At 41.1% G+C, this 18,580-nt stretch overlaps 1 protein-coding gene across 2 annotated transcripts; it reads left to right on the forward strand.

Annotated features, from left to right (window-relative positions):
• Nucleotides 1–8,314: 8,314 nt before the first annotated feature.
• LOC145596061 (uncharacterized) lies at nt 8,315–18,457 on the forward strand. 2 transcript variants are annotated; one of them, XM_081652491.1, is made up of 4 exons: nt 8,315–8,824; nt 9,512–10,360; nt 10,952–12,064; nt 15,628–18,457. In XM_081652491.1, exons 1-4 carry the CDS (start codon nt 8,632–8,634, stop codon nt 18,213–18,215), a joined length of 4,743 nt encoding a protein of 1,580 aa, XP_081508617.1. In that variant the 5' UTR covers nt 8,315–8,631; the 3' UTR covers nt 18,216–18,457. The 2 variants fall into 2 exon arrangements, with proteins under 2 accessions (XP_081508617.1, XP_081508619.1); XM_081652493.1 differs by having other exon boundaries at nt 9,526–10,360.
• The last annotated feature ends 123 nt before the right edge of the window (nt 18,458–18,580 follow it).

Consider the following 18,580-nt stretch of genomic DNA (forward strand, 5'->3'; position numbering starts at 1 on the left):
ACTCAAATTCATTATTAGTCCACCTCTTTTAAAAAAAGGGTTTTTCTATACAGTACCCCTCAGGTATTGACTTTTCCAAGCTGTGTCCACACATTTTTAAAATTCCATGCTGTACCCCCAAGGTACTTTTAGTGTCTACGATGTAACCCTACCCTAATCCCTCCGTTAACTTAAGTTAACTTTCCGTTAACTTCAAAATAAATAATTTTAAAAAAAAAACAAAACCAACCACCTCTATCCTCCCTCACAAGTCACAACTACCCCCCAGCCACCACTACACCTCCAGCCGCACCGCCGCACCGCAGTGGCTCACCCCTCTCTCCTCGACCGCCCACTGCCCGCTGGAATACCAGCCACCCCAATCCCCTCCCGCACCAGAAAACCCACAACCCTACTCACCTTACGAACCAACAAACACCACTGACCAGGTTCTCCTCTCACCTCAGCCTCTAAAATCACAAAACACTAGCAACCCCTGTATTAGCACAGCCACAATCGCACCACCGCAGCAGTCCCGCACCACCGCAATCAAACGACACCAAACCCTAATTTTTCCCCCAATTTGATTTTAATTGTTAAATCATCAATTTTGGTTCAATTAGATTGAGATTAAATACACAGAACTTGTTTAATTGATTTTTCCAATGAAAATCTGCACGAATATGGTTTGATTGGTCAAAATTGTTCGAATCGCACGAATTTTTTTTCGAAAAATGGTCGAAAATCTGGCAGTAAAAGGAGAAGTGAGAGGGAAGGAGGGGGAGGATGATGCGGTGGTGGGTCGAGGAGAGAAGGGCGAGCCACTGTGGTGCGGCGGTGCAGCTGGATCGAAAGTGCGGTAGAAGGTGCGGCGGTGGTGCAGTGATGGGTACTTGGGAGGAGATAGAGGTGTTTGAGTGTTTTTGGGTATTTTTGTTTTTTTTTAAAATTTATTTATTTTGAAGTTAACAAAAAGTTAACTTTAGTTAACGGAAGGATTAGGGTAGGGTTATAGTGTAGACACTAAAGGTACCTTAGGGGTACAACGTAGAATTTTGAAAATGGGTGGGCACAGCTTGGAAAAGTCAATAGTTCAGGGCACTGTATAGAAAAACCCTTAAAAAAATACATATAATCGGGTCAAATCAATATGAAAACACCGAATTACAATCGCGAACAAAGTCCAAATAAGATTACATCGGGTCGAATCACACTTAATAATCCCCATTAAGCAATAGCAATATGAATTGGAGGAAAAAAAAAAGAAGAGAAGAGTAGGGCACACCAAGGCACAATACACAAAACCAAAGAAGAACAAGAAAGAAAGAAAGAATCATACCCTTAAGTTTAATAAAAATGCCTTTTCTCTCACTAAGTTGAGAGTTTCTTACTCTAGAAATAGAGTTTTTTTTTTTATTGTTCATCTTTGTTACGGTGGCTGCCACCAGTTGTGTTGAGCTATTTGCAATCATCGCTTACCCTTCGTATCTTGAGTATATCCAGCCTACGGATTTACTTTTGCCCACCCTTTCCCCTGGCTTGACACTTGGCATCCTTTTACGGTGCCCCTTACAAAAGCCAATCCCCTTTGTTAAGTATAATCATTAATTTTTAACTGTAATTCTCCCAGTTAACAGCAGTTTGAAGCATCGTTATTCCCTTTACACTCTTTTCTTAGCTACTAATTGCTACGGCGTTAATTGTTTCAACCTTGTTCCTTCTTTGCCGTTTCGTTTTTACGTAATTAGATTTTAATTACGACAGTAACTTTTTGTTTTGCCCAAGGCTAATCTGCATGCCTTGGTTGCCTTCACCGAGACAGGGATATGAACCGCCTCCTTGTCAAGGCGGCTTATATAAATTCACCCCTGCTGCTCAACCTTTCCACCATCCATCTGCTCTTCCTTTCAGCTCTTCTTCCCTTCCTTCGCCCAAATTTCAACTTCACTTAACCTCAGTTATGAATAATCAAACATCTTACCACACAAACATCAATCGTGCTGCTCCCTTGGCTGAAATTGAATCTTACAGAGTTCAAGGGAGTCGTGCTTTTTGGCAACAATGCATATATGGTTACTTAATGGATTATCGCAGCCTCAATGTTCAGTCCATTCAAAATTTTATTAATTCAAGGTGGAGGAAGAGAGGCACCATAGAGGTGTTCAAGATGAACGACCTTTATGTCTTCAGATGCTCTGACGATGAAGACAAGAGGGAGATGCTCGACATGACAAAAGCGTGCTTCGATGGAGCGCTGATGGTTTTTTCCCCCTGGTGGCCTAATCAAGTGCCACACTCTGTCAGATTTCGACGAGCTAAGTTCTGGGTAAGGATTTGTGGTTTACCATGTGAATATCTTAATTCTCATATGGCTGAAACAATTGGGGAATTGCTTGGTTTACCTTATCAAGTTGACTGGGAACCTCAATTTGTTCCCCGCAACGACTATCTTAGAATAAGCATTCTGCTTAATCTAGGGGAACCCCTTATCCCTGGTTTTTTTCTAAAGCTTGATGATGATGCTATTATTTGGATACAATTGAGATACGAGAATCTCTTCAAGTATTGTACGAGATGTGGAAGAATTGGCCACAAGTACACCAGGTGCACGCGCCATGAGGATCTTATCAAGGTTGACATTGATCACAAAATGATGGAATACCTTGCAAGGGGAATTCCAACCATGGAAACAGAGGATGGTTTCTCGATGTTCACTCTTGACATGCGTGCTACTCCTGCTTCGGAACGCACCATAACCACCAGGGTAAGGCTGGTTGATGACCCCGATAGGCCTCCTTCGCCAAATTTCAGAGCTTCGGATGTCCTGGTTGATTACGATCTGGGTATTCAAAACGGGGGTAGATCGGTCCAACCAGGCCAGCAATTTAACAGTGTGGGGGCTCCGTTCAGGGGTCCAATTGTCGGAACGGTGACTTCACAAAGGTCTGAAGCTGAGCAGCAGCCGCACTCTCAACTACGCTCTGCTCAGTCCCCTGCTACAGCCATGGATGTGGAACAGGGCAACGCGCACCCTCCCTCGGGAGATATCCCACCAGCAGCGGAGGGGGAAGGTGCACCGTTTCAGAACCCTGTGCTCCCAGGAGGTGGAGGAGGCGACCCGTACCGCACTGCTGCGGCGGCGGAGCAAACCACAGCCTCCGCAGCGCAACCAATCACAACCTCAGAGGCCGCGGATGGAATACCTCAATATGGGCCGGAAATTGAGCGAATCAGATATGATGTTCTCATGGGATCGGCGATACAATCAAGGGTGGAACCCAATGATGATATTGCGCACAGAAGGGCGGACAATTCGGGGTATAATCAGCGATTTTTTATTGAATTTGATCCACAGAACAACCCGAGGGCGGTTGAGATTGCTGAGCCAGACTCACCGAGCTATGAGCCTATGGAGGTGCAGGGAGGCGAGGATGATGATGAAATTTACCCACCTGGGCAGATCCCAGAAGACCCATTGAATCCGTGGGAGGGGGAGTTTGAGATTCAAGTTGACGAAGAGAATCAACTAGATAATAACAGTCTCGAAACTCAGATGGAATTGCAACGCCAGGAGGGTCCTCGTGTTGAACGCCTTGAGCTGGTGGTCACTGGCAATGGAGTGCCTGTCACCCCGCCGTCGTTGGAAACCATGTCCGACAGTGCTATCCTCTTTACAAGGTGGGGTGAGAAAGATAGAAGGGGAAGGAAGATGAAGAACAAGCGGTTCAAAAAAGGCAAAGATAAAAGGAGATACAAGCAGGGGAAATGCCCTCTCAAACGAAAAGCAATTTCTGATTTGGATCTTGTGTCCATCCAATTTATAGATGATCTGGAAGATGATGCTGATTCTGCTCTTATTAGGAAGCGAAAGAAGGGGAAGGGCATATGTTCTGATGGGCTGCAGCAGGATGGGCCGTCATCCTCCAAAAATGGGTTTGGGCCTGGACTCTCTTTTGATTTCAATGCTTGTATTTCAATTTCGTACTCAGGTGATGGGCTTGCGGTGGTTGACCCGATTCAACCGCCTCAAGATCAGTGATTGGTCTCCTTTGGAATTGTCGGGGTATTAGTAGCCCAACAACACCGACAATTCCAAGACTTAAAAAGCTTGTTGGGTCTTTTGGTCCGGATTTCATTTTCTTAGCAGAAACTCAAAGTAGCTCGGACTTAGTTTTTAACCGTTTACGATGTTTAGGTTTTAACTATTTCAAAGGCATTGATGCTAGGGGTCTTAGTGGTGGCCTTTGGTTGGGATGGAAGAATAAATCCCTTTTTGAAGTTGTCTTTGCTTGCGTCAATTTCCTTGTAGTCAATGTCAATGATATTTTTAATGGAACATGGAGATTGATTTTGGTGTATGGTGAACCTTGTACAACCTTACGAGGCAGTGTTTGGGATTGTCTGAATCATTGGACTAGTTCCAACCTTGATTTACCTATTGCAATTATTGGTGATTTTAATCAAGTGGATTCCCACTTCGACAAAACAGGCCACAACTCTACTAATATTCGGGGCTCGAGTGCCTTTATTGAGTGGAAGGAACAAAACAACTTCCATGACATGATCTTCCAAGGCCCTAGGTTCACATGGTCAAATGGGAGAGAGGGTGATGATCTGGTGCTTGAGAGACTTGACAAGGGATATGCTAACGCCAAGTGGTTTAATTTGTTCCCCCATGCTATGATAACTCATCAGCCTATCCAAATCTCGGATCATGCTCCCATTTTGTTGCATACGAAAGCATCACCACATAGGAAAAGGAGTGTGTATAAGCTGGAGAGTTGGTGTCTTAATTATGAGGAATGTGTGGATGTGGCTCGTGAGGCTTGGAATAATAATCAGAGGGGATCACCGATGTATAGACTAGCAAGGAAGATTCATCTGGCAAAGGTGGGCATCAAGAGGTGGACTCTTGACAAGCGGAGTGAGTGGAATGGTGAGTGGGATAAATTTGAAAAGGATCTGCTGGAAGCACAGTTAATTTTGGAAGAGGATGGGAACTCGGAAGATTTCACTCGGGTTAGCAAACAACTTGCTGAATACTCCAAAAACATGGCAATTTTTTGGAGACAACGAGCCAAAATTAGTTGGAATTATGCAGGGGACACATGCTCCAAATATTTTTTCAACTTTGTGAAAGGTCGGAAAGCCAGAAACAAGTTAGAGGCAATCAAGGATGGGGATGGTGACTGGATTACAGATGAGAGGCAAATTGCTGAACTGGCAAATTCTTATTTCAAAACGCTCTATGGTAATGATGAGCATCAGGACCCAACAGGTAGAGCTGCTGAGATTTCACAAGGTGTGGGGGGGATCACAGTTTCACTTGCAGAGGATAAAAAGGATTGGCTTTCTAGACCATATACATCACGGGAGATCAAAAATGCCCTATTTGCTATGAAGCCTTGGAAAGCCCCTGGGCCGGATGGGGTTCCAGCAGGGTTTTACCAAAAAAATTGGAGCTGGATCCAAGGGGATGTCATTAGTGGCGTTCAATCAGCCCTTTCCACAGGTAATATTCTCCGTGAATTGAACTTTACTAATATTGCACTTATTCCAAAATGTGAAAGCCCTGACTCTATGGATAAGTTACGACCTATTGGGTTATGCAATGTCATTTACAAGATCATCTCAAAGTGCATCACTAATAGGCTCAGAAGAGTTATCAATGATTTGGTGGGCGAATTCCAGAATGCCTTTATCCCGGGTAGGGTTATTTCGGATAATATACTGATTGCCCATGAGCTCTTAGAAAATATCAGGAGAACAAAGAAGGGGGTAAGAGGGAAAGTTGCCATCAAAACAGACATGAGTAAAGCTTATGATAGAATCAAGTGGGATTTCTTGGAAAGCGTTCTCTACAAGTTTGGCTTTCCAGAGCTAATGATTAGAACAATTATGAATTGTGTGAGCTCTGTCTCCTTCTCGGTAATCATCAATGGTAATACACAAAAGGCTTTTGCTCCAAAGCGCGGGCTAAGACAGGGAGACCCCTTGTCCCCTTATCTTTTCATTCTTTGCATGGAAGGACTCTCGGGATTAATTCAGCAGGAGGAAATAGCAGGGAGGATGGTGGGCCTGAGTGTCGCCCAGAGAGCTCCAAAGATAAGTCATCTCTTTTTCGCAGACGATTCTGTCTTCTTCATGAAGGGCACGGAGGACAACATAGTCACCCTGAAGAAGACTTTGGACACATACTGCAAAGCATCGGGTCGAATCATTAGTCAAAGTAAGTCTGTACTTCTTGTTAGCCCCAACACAGATGAGGAGGATGTCACTAATTTTGGTGAGATCTTGGGGATAAACAGGAGAAATAACTTTGGCATTTATTTGGGTGTTCCTTCTGATTTTGGTTCTACCAAAAAAGAAATTTTTGGTTTCATGATTGAAAGGGTGAAAGAGAGACTAAATGCCTGGAATTCTTTATTTCTCTCCTCGGCTGGTAGACTTGCACTCATTAAGTCGGTTCTCTCTAGTCTGGGAACTTATGTCCTCTCGGTCTTTAAATGCCCAGTTGGGATCCTAAGGAAAATTAATAGCATTATTGCTAAATTTTGGTGGATGGGCAGGAGAGACTGTAAAGGTGTTTATTGGAAAAGTTGGAAGCACCTTTCCGCGGCAAAGGAAAATGGGGGTCTAGGTATCTTAGATGCTAGAATTTTCAATCAAGCTCTTTTGGCAAAGCAAGGATGGCGTATCATCACACAGACGGATTCTCTGATCAGCAAGATTTTTAGCAATAAATACGGCATACACAAAGGTACACTGTTTGGTAATGGGTGGATAGGCAAGAGTTCGAGCACTTGGGGTTGGAAAGGGATCGAGTGGGGGTTACAAGTGATCAAGAGGGGCTGCTCGTGGTCTATAGGGGATGGGTACACTGCAAAAATTCACCACCCCTGGGTTCTCGGGAAGGCGCCAATCTGGAAGGGTTTTTTTATCCCAAATAACGACAGTGTAGCATCATTAGTCGCTAGTGATGGTAAGTGGAACATGGAGCTGTGTCAAGAAATTTTTGACAACACCACATTACTTAAATTGTCTGAGATAACCCCTATGACATCCGGATTTGAGGATCAACTGATCTGGGATAAGGATAAGGGTGGCAATTATTCAGTCAGGAGTGGTTATAATTTCATCTTCAATGAAGTTCATCAAGCAAAGTGCAGTACTGATAGTCAGCTCACTCAAGCCACCATTAACTGGAGAAATTTCTGGAAATTTGATGGCCATCCTAAACAAAAGATCCTGCTATGGAAGATCTTAAAGGGTGCCCTTGCGGTGGGTAGTGAAAGGAAGAAAAGGGGGCTAGGCAATTCACACTTATGTCCACTTTGCTCGAAAGGAAGTGAGGTCACGCAGGACTATCTAGAGACACTAGAACATTTATTCAGAGACTGTTCCTTTGCCAGTCATGTTTGGAAGGGTTGTAGTTTGGGCTTAAATGTGGACAATCAAAGTAATATTCCCATCGCAAGTTGGATCTATAACTGGCTACGAGTTCTCAGAGATAAATTAAGGGGATCAGAAGAGAGCTATGCTACTTTTCTTGCAGGATTAGAGTGCATCTGGGAGGCTAGGAATGCGGTAGTGTTTCGAAACAAGCAAGCAAATGCGTGGGGCACGATTAAGCAAATGGAAAATAGGGTGAGCTTCAGCCGCAACACTGTCACCAGGGATAGGCACAACAGCAGCTGTAACACCCAAGAGGATTTCCCCCCTGGTTTTGAGCCTAAGGTTGGTAGCGGACTTCTTCACCAAGCAGCAGGGAAGGCTGAGCTAATTGCAGGAAACAGGGAGTGCTCTCAAGTTAATTTGGTTTTAAATAAGGTGAGATGCAGGGGAAGGCCAAATTGGAAGTGGAAGCTGCTGAGTTACGACGACAGGGACCAGCAGGGTAGGGACTGGATTCAAGCTGGCTCGTCTAGCAACTGTATGAGTGCTATACTTGCAGGTATGAGAGCAGCTATAGGGCAGCAGTTTTGGCATTTGCAGCTTAGGACTTCTTCTACCAGTTTGTCAAGATGGTTACAGGGAGACCTCGCTGGAGCTCATTCGTTTAGAGATAGTTTAAGCACAGTTAGGGACCTGATTCCTAACTTCCATTGTTTTAGTATCTTAGTTACTGGTTTTCCAGGGGCCTGATTGCCCTTTTTCACTGCTGTCAAAAAAAAAAAAAGAAAGAAAGAAAGAAAGAAAGAAAGAAAGAAAAGAAGAGAAGAAGGCGGACGTGAAAGCATAAAATTAAAACGAGTTAAACCCACAAAGCTTTGAGATACGCTACATACACCTTCTTTCTTTCTCTCTCCTCAAAAACTAATCTCTTCTTCTTCTCTTCTCTTCTCCTTTTTCTCTCTCTTCTTATCATCGTTTCTCTCTCTAACTTTCTCTCTCTTCCCTCAGCAAACCCAACCTCAACCCTTGAGCAATCACTTGCACAAGATTTCCCCTCAAAAACCCAATCTTCTTTATCTCTCTAACCCCACCAAAACAGAGAAATTTCCGCCATTGTTGCCCACCTTTGTTTCTTCACAAGATCCACCTCTTTTGCTGTTCGTACCCCAGAATTACACTTGGGTTCTTCTGGGTTTCTTCGATTTTCCCCAAATCGTTTGTTGTTCCATGTGATTTTCTAGTGGTGAGAGAAAATTGATGCCGCCGGAGCCATTGCCGTGGGATCGGAAGGAGCTGTTTAGGGATAGGAAGCACAACCACGACTTTGGTGGTTCTTCGAGATGGAGGGATTCTTCTTCTTCTTCCTCTTATGGCGGATCCCGCAATAACAATAACAGCGATTTTTCCCCTCGTTGGGGTTTTCCTTCCTCCGACTTTCGCCGTCCTCCTGGTTAGTATCTTTGTTTCTTCTCTTTTTTCCCTAATTTTTGTTGTTGTTGATTAATTTGGGAGTTTTGAATCTAGGGTTCTTTTTTTTTTGTTAGGGTTGGGAAAAAAGTTGTTTAGGGTGAATTTATTATTTTGTGTCGGCAACCCTAGGTCAACCTACCCTAATTTTATTTCTGGGTTTTGTTTTGATTTTTAGGTGGCTTTTGATTATATAACGATTGCTTGGGTGATTTTACATATTTTTATTGATTTCCCTTGTTTTGTTGGTGAAACGGGTGTTTTTTTGGGGGTTGGTGAGAGTTTTTGATTTTTGAGGTTTAATCTTTTATTAGGGTTCATTTGGGTGCTTGAGTTTGGTTTGCCAGGGAGTTGTAGGTTAGTGATGAAAATTTGAGACTGTTTGCCCGTCTTTGGGTTTGAAGAGATTATTAGGGTTCATTTGGAATACTCGAATCGTTCTCGAGGTCGTGTTTTTTTTAATTAAGCGCGTGTTTTGGGTTGTGGAAGCTGATTTTGATGTCGAATCTATGTTTTGTGTGGTGGGTGGGGTGAGGATCTGGTTGTTTGTAAAGGTTTTTATTGTGTTTTAATTCAGTAGTGTTATTTAGTTTACATGTATGAGTTAGGTTGATTGCTCCTTGTGTTGATTGATGGTTTTTTTTTCCTTTCTCAAATTTATATCTTGAAGGTCATGGTAAGCAGGGTGGATGGCACATGTACCCTGAAGATCACGGGTATCCCACACCTCGTTCAGCTGATAGATTTATGGATGATAATAATATGTTTAGATCTTCTGGGATGCGTGGAGATGGTAGATATGGTAGATTTTACAGGGAGAATCGACCCTCCTTTGGCCAGAGAGATTGGAGAGGGCAGTCTTGGGAAAATAATCACCATCATGGTGGTCCAGCAAATGGAGTAGGCAGACCACATATTGTTAATGATCAGAGGGCAGTTGGTGATTCGCCTGTGCGTGCTTCTCATCCACACTCTGATCCTCGAGATCAGATTCATGCAAAGGAACAAGTTGATAAAACGAGTGATGCTAATGGGTCTAGTACTGGCCAAAGAGTTGATAAAGAGAATTTGTTGGGATCTCTTGATTGGAAGCCTCTTAAGTGGTCTCGTTCAGGAAGTTTGACGTCTAGGGGTTCTGGTTTTAGCCATTCAAGTAGCTCTAAGAGTATTGGAGGAGAGTCTAGTGATGTGAAGTGTGATTTGCTCCCCAAAAAAGTTACTCCTGTTCAGTCACCTTCTGGTGATGCTGTTGCATGTGCGCCCTCTGTTACTGCATCTGAAGAAACATCTTCTCGGAAGAAACCACGGCTTGGATGGGGGGAGGGGCTGGCTAAGTATGAGAAAAAGAAAGTTGATGGCCCAGAAGACAATGTGAAAAGTAATGCAATTTCTGCCAGTAATGTGGAACCCTCACATTCACTCCCCACAAATTTGGTTGTCAAGAGTCCCAAGATTTCGGGTTTCTCTGATTGTTCATCGCCTGCCACGCCATCATCTTTTGCCTGCAGCTCTTCACCAGGTATTAATCTTGTTCATTTTTATTGCCATTATGTATTCCTTTCAGATGACATCCCTAGCACATTGTATTCCTTTCAGATGGTTGTAGTTAAATTATTTACTGAAAACATAATCAAGGTATCAAATAAAGGACCTTATATGTGGCGAAGGTTGAGTTTTCAGCTTACTGTCACATGACACTGAATAGGTTTTTGAATATTTTCATTTCCAAAGTATATATTGAGAAGATTTTTCTCTAAAAACTCTCTGATAAGTGGTGTTATGCCTCTCAAAATTTCAATACTGTTGGCATAGCTCATCATTGAACGTGATGTTGTACTTGCAACTCTCTGACCATTACTGCTCTACTGCAAGTCTGTATCTGATTAATGTATTTCTATTTTGTGATTTTAATTAAATCATCACTACCATATCTTTTACTTTTATAGGTCACCTGAGTTGATATTTGGTTTACCGGTAGTGAGTACAAGTTGAATTTGTTTGTTTGTTTTATAATGCCCTAAGTTTTGATATGTTAAGCCTTTTGACTATCTTTATGTGCTTCTAGATTTATTTCTTTTAGTAATTTCCTCACCAAATTAAGCTATAACAGGGCTGGAAGACAGAACTTATGGGAAAGCAGTAGATGCCGGTGGTGATGCTAGCAACTTCAGTGTCTCATCAATGCCTGTTCATGAGAGTCAGCTTGAAGGTTCACGTTTTAGGTTGGAAAAATTGGAACTGAAGTCAGTTGCCAACTTGGGCTCTTTGCTCAATGAATTGCTACAGGCAGATGATCAATGTTCTATGGATTCTGGTTTTATGAGATCCTCGGCTTTCAATAAACTTCTGCTGTGGAAAGGCGATATCTCAAAGACATTGGAGTTAACTGAAACTGAGATTGATTCACTTGAAAATGAATTGACGTCATTGAAGTCGGAAACTGATAGAAGCTTCCATCGTCCTGCATCATCAAATTCAGGGCCTGCAGATTATAAAGATGGACTAAGTGATTGTCAAACTGTCTTCCCGAGACCACATCCTTTGGAAGTGGTCTCAAATGGGGAAATAATTTTGGAAGATAGACTTCCTTGTGATGATGCCGGTGAAGTTCAAGCTGAAAGCAAGGATGAGGATATTGACAGTCCTGGCACTGCTACATCTAAATTTGTGGAACCTCCTGTTCATAAGCCCATCTCCCATGATGTGTGCAAAAACTCTTCCGGGGAATCTGGGTTTGTTGAGTCTACCAAAAGTGCAATGGATGTGGGGAGATCTTGTCAAGGCCATGATAGAAGTGTAGTCCAAGTAAATAACATAATTGCAATTGATATTGAGAAACCTGGTGTGTGTGATAAAAAAGTGGACAGTATATGTGATACAGTAATAGCTTCTAATAAGGAATTGGCTAACAGAGCCGCAGAGGGGCTTCTTAAGTTATTGCCTAGTTGTGATTCGATGGTGGCGAATAGGGCTTCTTGCACACCTGCTGATTCCACAATGAAGGAGAAGTTTTTGAGAAAGAAAAGGTCCCTCAGATTTAAAGAGAGAGTGATATCACTGAAATACAGGGCTTTTCATCACCTTTGGAAGGAGGACTTGCGTTTACTTTCTTTGAGAAGTCATCGTGCAAAACCCCAGAAAAAGCCAGATTCGAGTTCACGTATTCTGCAAGTAGGGAGTCAGAAGTATCGGTCCTCCATACGTTCACGTTTTACTTCACCAGGTAAGTAAAATCTTACAATTAAATTACTAATCAAATATTTTGATGTGGCTTCAAATTTGCTTTTTAATGGAATTATTTAATTAAGTTGGTACCACTTCTTGGCATTAAAGAAAATACCTGTGTATAGAATTTTAAGTCAATTTTTGTTGCTTTAGGAGAGATGCTGGAATATTGTGTAAAGGATAAGATATTTGATAGGATTTAAACTGTGATTTAAGTGAGAAAATTGTAGGCTGAGATTGAAATATGGTGAATGTTATGCTGAATCATGCCGCAAGTTTTATCTTGAAGTTGGATGTTTATGCTTCTGAGACTCTTTATTTTGATTTATGATTTTACTGACTGAGCTTACCCCTTTTGGTCTTGCCAAATGGGATGCAACAAACATTGGATTTGTACTCTGTACTATTGTGGGTTCTTTCATGCTTAAGCTTAAGGAAAGAAAATATCGATTTTCCTTAAACTATGGGTTGGCACTTCCATCAATTTTATACAAGTAATGAAAGTATTACAGAAATTTAAAGTTCTGTAGGTATTTATTTCTTTTCTAGTTTGTATTATTCATTAATTGACGGCATTTGTTTCTTTTAAGAATTGTGAGTAAGTCCTTAGTGCCAGGACTCGGAAAACATTAGTTGGCAATCTCTTCCACTATGAGGTGTGGTTGTCTTGATTGGGAAATTAATTCATGTAATCCCTTAAGGCTATTTTCTGATTATTTCCTACAAAATGACTTCTTCTAAAGGTAACACCCGTATGGGAAAAACCTTGTTTACACCCCCAAAATAGTTGTTTCGGTTGCTTTTTGACGGTTTCCAATGTCCACTATCACCAATTGAAAATCCCTTCCTTGATACATATTTCTCTAGTAAAAAATATGATAAACTGTTTTAAGCTTGATCTTCTAAAAGCAATTGGAACCACTATTGGGACAATGGGACCTCAGAAAGTACTAATACTATTCCCTTCGTTTTTAACAAGTGCTTCATCTCCCTTTTTCAGCCGTTTTTCTATTAAATGTTCCATTCCTATTTTTGGAAAGTTGTGACATTATTTTTATATATTCCTCCCCACTAATGGTCCCCCCATTTCATTTTAAAATATGTTTTCACTCTTCTCTCCTCCCCACAATAACTTACCAATGCTTCTTTTGATTTGTTTAATCTTCAACATACCTCACTTGAAAAATATTAGGGGGCGTTTGGTTCGCAGAGTGGTATAGGTTTGGAATCAGGAATAGGGTTAAGGTGGTATCGGGTTGGAAATTGATACTTAATACCATGTGTTTGGTTCAATTCTGGAATGAAATATCATCCCCTTAATTTCATGTATTTGATACCTAAGGGAATGGAATGAGCCAAACCCACCTCCCCCCAAGGTTTCTAAACCCCATACCTCATGGGTTTGAGGTATGGGTTTAAAAATCATATTTTTAACAACCAAACATATGGTATGAGTTTTGGTCATTCTAAACCCATATCTCATACCTATAATCCGCAAACCAAACGCCCCCTTAATGTATTCAACTCTTTCACCTATAACCGTGAAGTCTATGTGGAGTACTAATTAATAATCGGATGGAGTTATGGAAAAGATGATTTCTTTTTAATTGTAATTAATTATTGGAAAAAATAATTAATTATTTTGAATTAATATAAGTGGAAAAAGAAAATCAATTGAAAACCCCTTGGCACATATTTCTCTTGTAAATCCTACTCCTGAACTTTAAAAAAAAAAATTGTTTCCTTCCCTCCTGCACACCTGATTACAACATAACCACGCAACGATATCATATAGAAATTTACTACTTACCAAAGCTGTCCTTTTGTTGGGCCACTGCTAACACCTTGGATGATGAAGAGTTTGAAGCATCTCATGGGTTTTTCGTTGGTTTATCTACTTTGATTAGCTTTAGTGATTTAGATACAACAAAGCCTTATTTCCAAAATGATTTGGGGTCGGCTAACATGAATCGTCATAAGGAACTAGCTTTAAATGATTTGTAGTTAAGGAAAAATATAGTCATGTGGTATCTTGTGAATAATGCTCTCTCTCTCTCTCTCTCCAATGAACTCGAGTTTTATGCCTCTTCTCAATTCTATCCTACGGTCCTACCCACCAGGAGTAATTGTTACATGAACCTACCTATCACCTTTCTAGTCATTTTGTAGTGATTGATTTTAGGCAGCAAGGTGGTGGTATTGTTGAGGAATGAGATATTTTCACTGGAGAAAAGAAGTTATGTGGACTGGTGGCAGACAATGGGGAGTGATGAAGGGGTTGAAGCATCTCATGTATTTTCTTGGTTCTTTGCCTTTTATCAACGAACCCCAATTATTATCTCTTTTCAATTCTCTACCCATAGTAACAAGGGAAATTTCTACCAACCTGCCAGTTACCTTTCAAATGTTAATGTTGTGGGATCAAAGAGGAGAAAGACAAGGGGAATTGAGGGCTCGAGGCAGCAGTGGTGGCAGAGAAGAGGAAAGGGAGATTTTTTCTGGAGAAAAGAAACTATGTGCTGGCAGCAGGAGTGAGGGGCTTGAGGGGTTTGCCAGAGAAGGGGAGGGGCAAGAAGGGAACAAGGGAGGGATTTTGATCTTCTATTTTTTCTTTTCTAAATTTTGAAACAGCTCAATTTAAAAACCGTGGGCTAAAATGTGTTATTTTCTCATACTGTATGAGGATATTCCACTTGGTCTTTACCTCCAGATTGGATCAATATGTCGGTGATATATCAGATAATAGTTTTAAATTTACGGATTTATGGGTTAATTTCCTTTTGCGCTTCAGTAGTCATTTTTCTCTACTAATTATGATTTTACTATCTTGATTGTTGGCGGCATTAGTTTGAAGCATCCCTGATTAGAAAAATTGCCAAAGCTTTTGATGGTGTCAGAAAGATGATTGCTCATGGATATTAAATGACCTGGTATCCTGGATTAGAAAAATGAAATTTGCATGCATTACATAGTGTGTATGTGTGTGTGTTTTTTTTTTTTTTTTTCCGGAATGAAATTGCATGCATTTCGTAGTTAGAATATAGGATCCTATTATTTTTCGTGGTTGGTGTGTTATATGTAGCCAGATCAAAGTATTTTTCTTTTAGTGCTCTGTTTCATATTTGCATTTGTTAAAATATATGTTTGCTAGCTTATGTTTTGGTAGTAGAACTATTTCTTGGAGAATTGATTTTAAATTTGACAGACTTGTTTTAGCTGAAGCTGTTTTTCTACTATCCATGGACATAAAATTCTGTGGGTGGTGTGTAGCAAATAGATCATTCTATTTGATGGGTAAGAGCATAAAATTAATTATTTTGTTGGCAATTATTTTGAGTTAAGTTGGGGTTGATTTATGAATGGAACAGTTGTTAATGAAGTAGAAGTGTTTTCATAGAATTTGGCAGAAGTTTATGTATAGCATTCTTGACTCTCTGTTGCTTTTTAATTACTTGATTTGTCAGCGGAGATGATTGATATTTTTTAAGTGCAATTATGTAAATATTTTTTTTATTACCTCGGTCTGTATGCCTCATTTTGAACACTTTATTACTTTTGCAGCTGGAAGTTTAAGCCTGGTTCCGACAACCGAAATCATCAATTTTGCTGGCAAGCTGCTTTCCGATTCCCAGGCCAAGGTTTATAGGAATGGTTTGAAGATGCCAGCTATGATCTTGGATGAAAAGGAGAAGATGTCAAGGTTTTTGTCGAATAATGGATTAGTTGAAGATCCCTGTGCAGTTGAGAAGGAAAGAAGTTTGATCAACCCCTGGACTTTCGAAGAGAAGGAAATTTTCATGGATAAGCTAGCTACTCATGGGAAAGACTTTCGGAAAATTTCTTCTTTTCTTGATCATAAGACTACGGCTGACTGCATTGAATTCTATTACAAAAACCATAAATCAGAATGTTTTGAGAAAATCAAGAAGCTAGATGTGAAAAAGATAGGGAAGCCTATATCTGCCAACACATATCTGGTGACCTCTGGGAAGAAATGGAGTAGGGAGATGAATGCTGCTTCTCTTGATATTTTAGGTGCAGCTTCAGTTATTGCTGCTCAAGCTGATCAGGCCTTGGAAACTTCAAAGTTGCTTTTAGGAAAATCTAGCAACAAGAGATCAAGAGGATCAGATGGAATCATTGAAGATTCTAGTAGTTTGTTTGGTGCTGAAGATGAAAGAGAGACTGCGGCTGCTGATGTTTTGGCAGGCATCTGTGGTTCGTTATCATCAGAAGCAATGAGTTCCTGTATCACTAGCTCTGTTGATCCTGGTGAAGGCAACCAGGAACGGAAGAACCAAAAGGTTGGTTCTTCCATAAGACGGCCTTTGACTCCGGAGGTGACACAGAACGTTGATGATGATGATACTTGTTCAGATGAGAGCTGTGGAGAGATGGACCCTGTTGACTGGACAGATGATGAAAAGACTTTGTTTGTGCAGGCATTCTTGTCTCATGGAAAGGATTTTTTGATGATTTCTCGACGTGTGAGGACAAAGTCAAGTGATCAATGTAAAGTTTTTTTCAGTAAGGCACGGAAGTGTCTTGGTCTGGACATTTTACCCTCTGGCAGTGGGGGAAATCATGCAAGTAATGATACTAATGGGGGAGGAAGCGACACTGAAGATGCTGGCATTGTGGAGACTGGTTCTATTGTCTGTAGTGACAAATCAGGTTCGAGAATAGATGAAGACCTGGTGCAGGTTAATCAAGATGTGTCGAAACCTGATGCTATTGTTGAATTGAATGCGTTGGAAGAAAATTGTGGTCCAGGACAGTTGGATCATAAGGATTCTGATTTGGTACTGAAAGATTCGATTCCACAAGGTCACCTGGCAGACGTCTCAGATCCACTTGCTTGTCGTGGGATGGTCGATGTCATGGTTAAGGACTCTGCTACAGCTGTTGATACCAAAAGATCTGAATTTCATCTGATGATCCAGGATGATAAAACTAAGGTGAACACATTACTTTGTAGAAGTGCTACTGATGTTGCGCATCACGATTCAGGTGTTGCTATGGATATGGAAGCTGCTTCTGGAATCTCTGACAGCATATCAGAAGTGCATGTATCTTCTGCACCCGTCAAATTTGTAAATCCTAGAGATGGGTTGTTTAAATCATCGTCTGTGGGTAATGTGCATCATCTCCTGTCTGGTAGCTCTATGATGAATCAAAGTGAACTCTGTCGTGATTTAAAAGGTTTCCCATTAGACTTGTCAGTCAAGTCAGAATTGCATGATGTTCGCACTGTTGGAGATGAGAGTATTGATCAATCATATCAACGTTCTTTTCTCAGAAAGTGTAGTCGTGCTGTATCTCACAACTCAGTTGCTGAGCTTCCTCTTCTTCAACAGAGCGAAGATGAACTTGGCTCCAGCTGCTCTTCAAAAACAGAGAAGTCATGTAGAAATGGTAATGTAAAATTATTTGGAAAGATTCTCAGCAAAACATCTTCAGTCGATAAACCGACTTCTAATGTTGTTTTGCATGATGAGAAGGCCAAGCACCATTCCAGTCAAGAAGTAAATGGGAATTCTACGAGCTTTGCTGATGACCATAATAGTTTTTTAGGTCTGGAGAATGTTCCAATTAGGAGTTATGGTTTTTGGGATGGAACTAAGATACAAACTGGTTTTCCGACTTTGCCTGATTCAGCTTTGCTACTAGCCAAGTATCCTGGTGCGTTTTCTAACTACTCAATATCCTCGCCAAAGTCAGAGCAACAGCCCTTGCCAGCAGCTGTGAATGGTAATGAATGCAATATGAATGGTGCTTGTGTTTTCTCGCCAAGGGAGTTCAGCAGCAGTAACGGCGGGAATGTTATAGATTATACGATTTTAAGAAACCAAGATGGTCTGCAGCCATTTAGACTAGATATGAAGAAAAGGCCTCAGGATGTCGTGTTCCCTGAGGTACAAAGGAATGGTTTTGAAACCTTAAAGCAGCAGGGAAAGGGTGTGGTTAAATTGAATGTTGTACAGGGAGGGGATATTCTTGGAGGTTCGTGCAGTGGGATTTCAGATCCTGTGGCGGCACTGAAATTGCATTATGCCAGTCAACAGTATGGTGGTGTTGGAGGTCACTCAGTAAATGGGATTGTTAGGGAGGAACCTTGGAGAAGCCAAGGAGGAGATGTAGGGAGGTAGTAGGAATGCCAAGGGTCTTTAATAGGAAGGCCCTGGCGTGGCAAATCATCTTTGTTTGCCACAGTTGTACATTAGGTTTTTGTATTGTTGAATTCATCTCCTTTGTTCTACTGAAAGATTTAATTTAGGTTGCCTTAGATTGCTTGTAATATTGCAGGGTTTGCATTTGTTGTATTTGATGGAAGGTACAAAAATTAATCTGGAAGAAATTTTGGGAGGTGAGGAATTCATAGTCATTCTTACGGCCTCCTTCCATCTGTCAACAAATCAATAGTCTAATGTTTTTGTTCATATGCAGTTCTAAGTTCAATGAAAGAGAAGATCAGGGTTCTGGTTATTATATCTACTGGGTTTTTCTGAGTCCT

The sequence above is a fragment of the Chenopodium album genome, chromosome 19 (genome assembly GCF_948465745.1).
Source record: "Chenopodium album chromosome 19, dcCheAlbu1.1, whole genome shotgun sequence".
NCBI lineage: Eukaryota > Viridiplantae > Streptophyta > Magnoliopsida > Caryophyllales > Amaranthaceae > Chenopodium > Chenopodium album.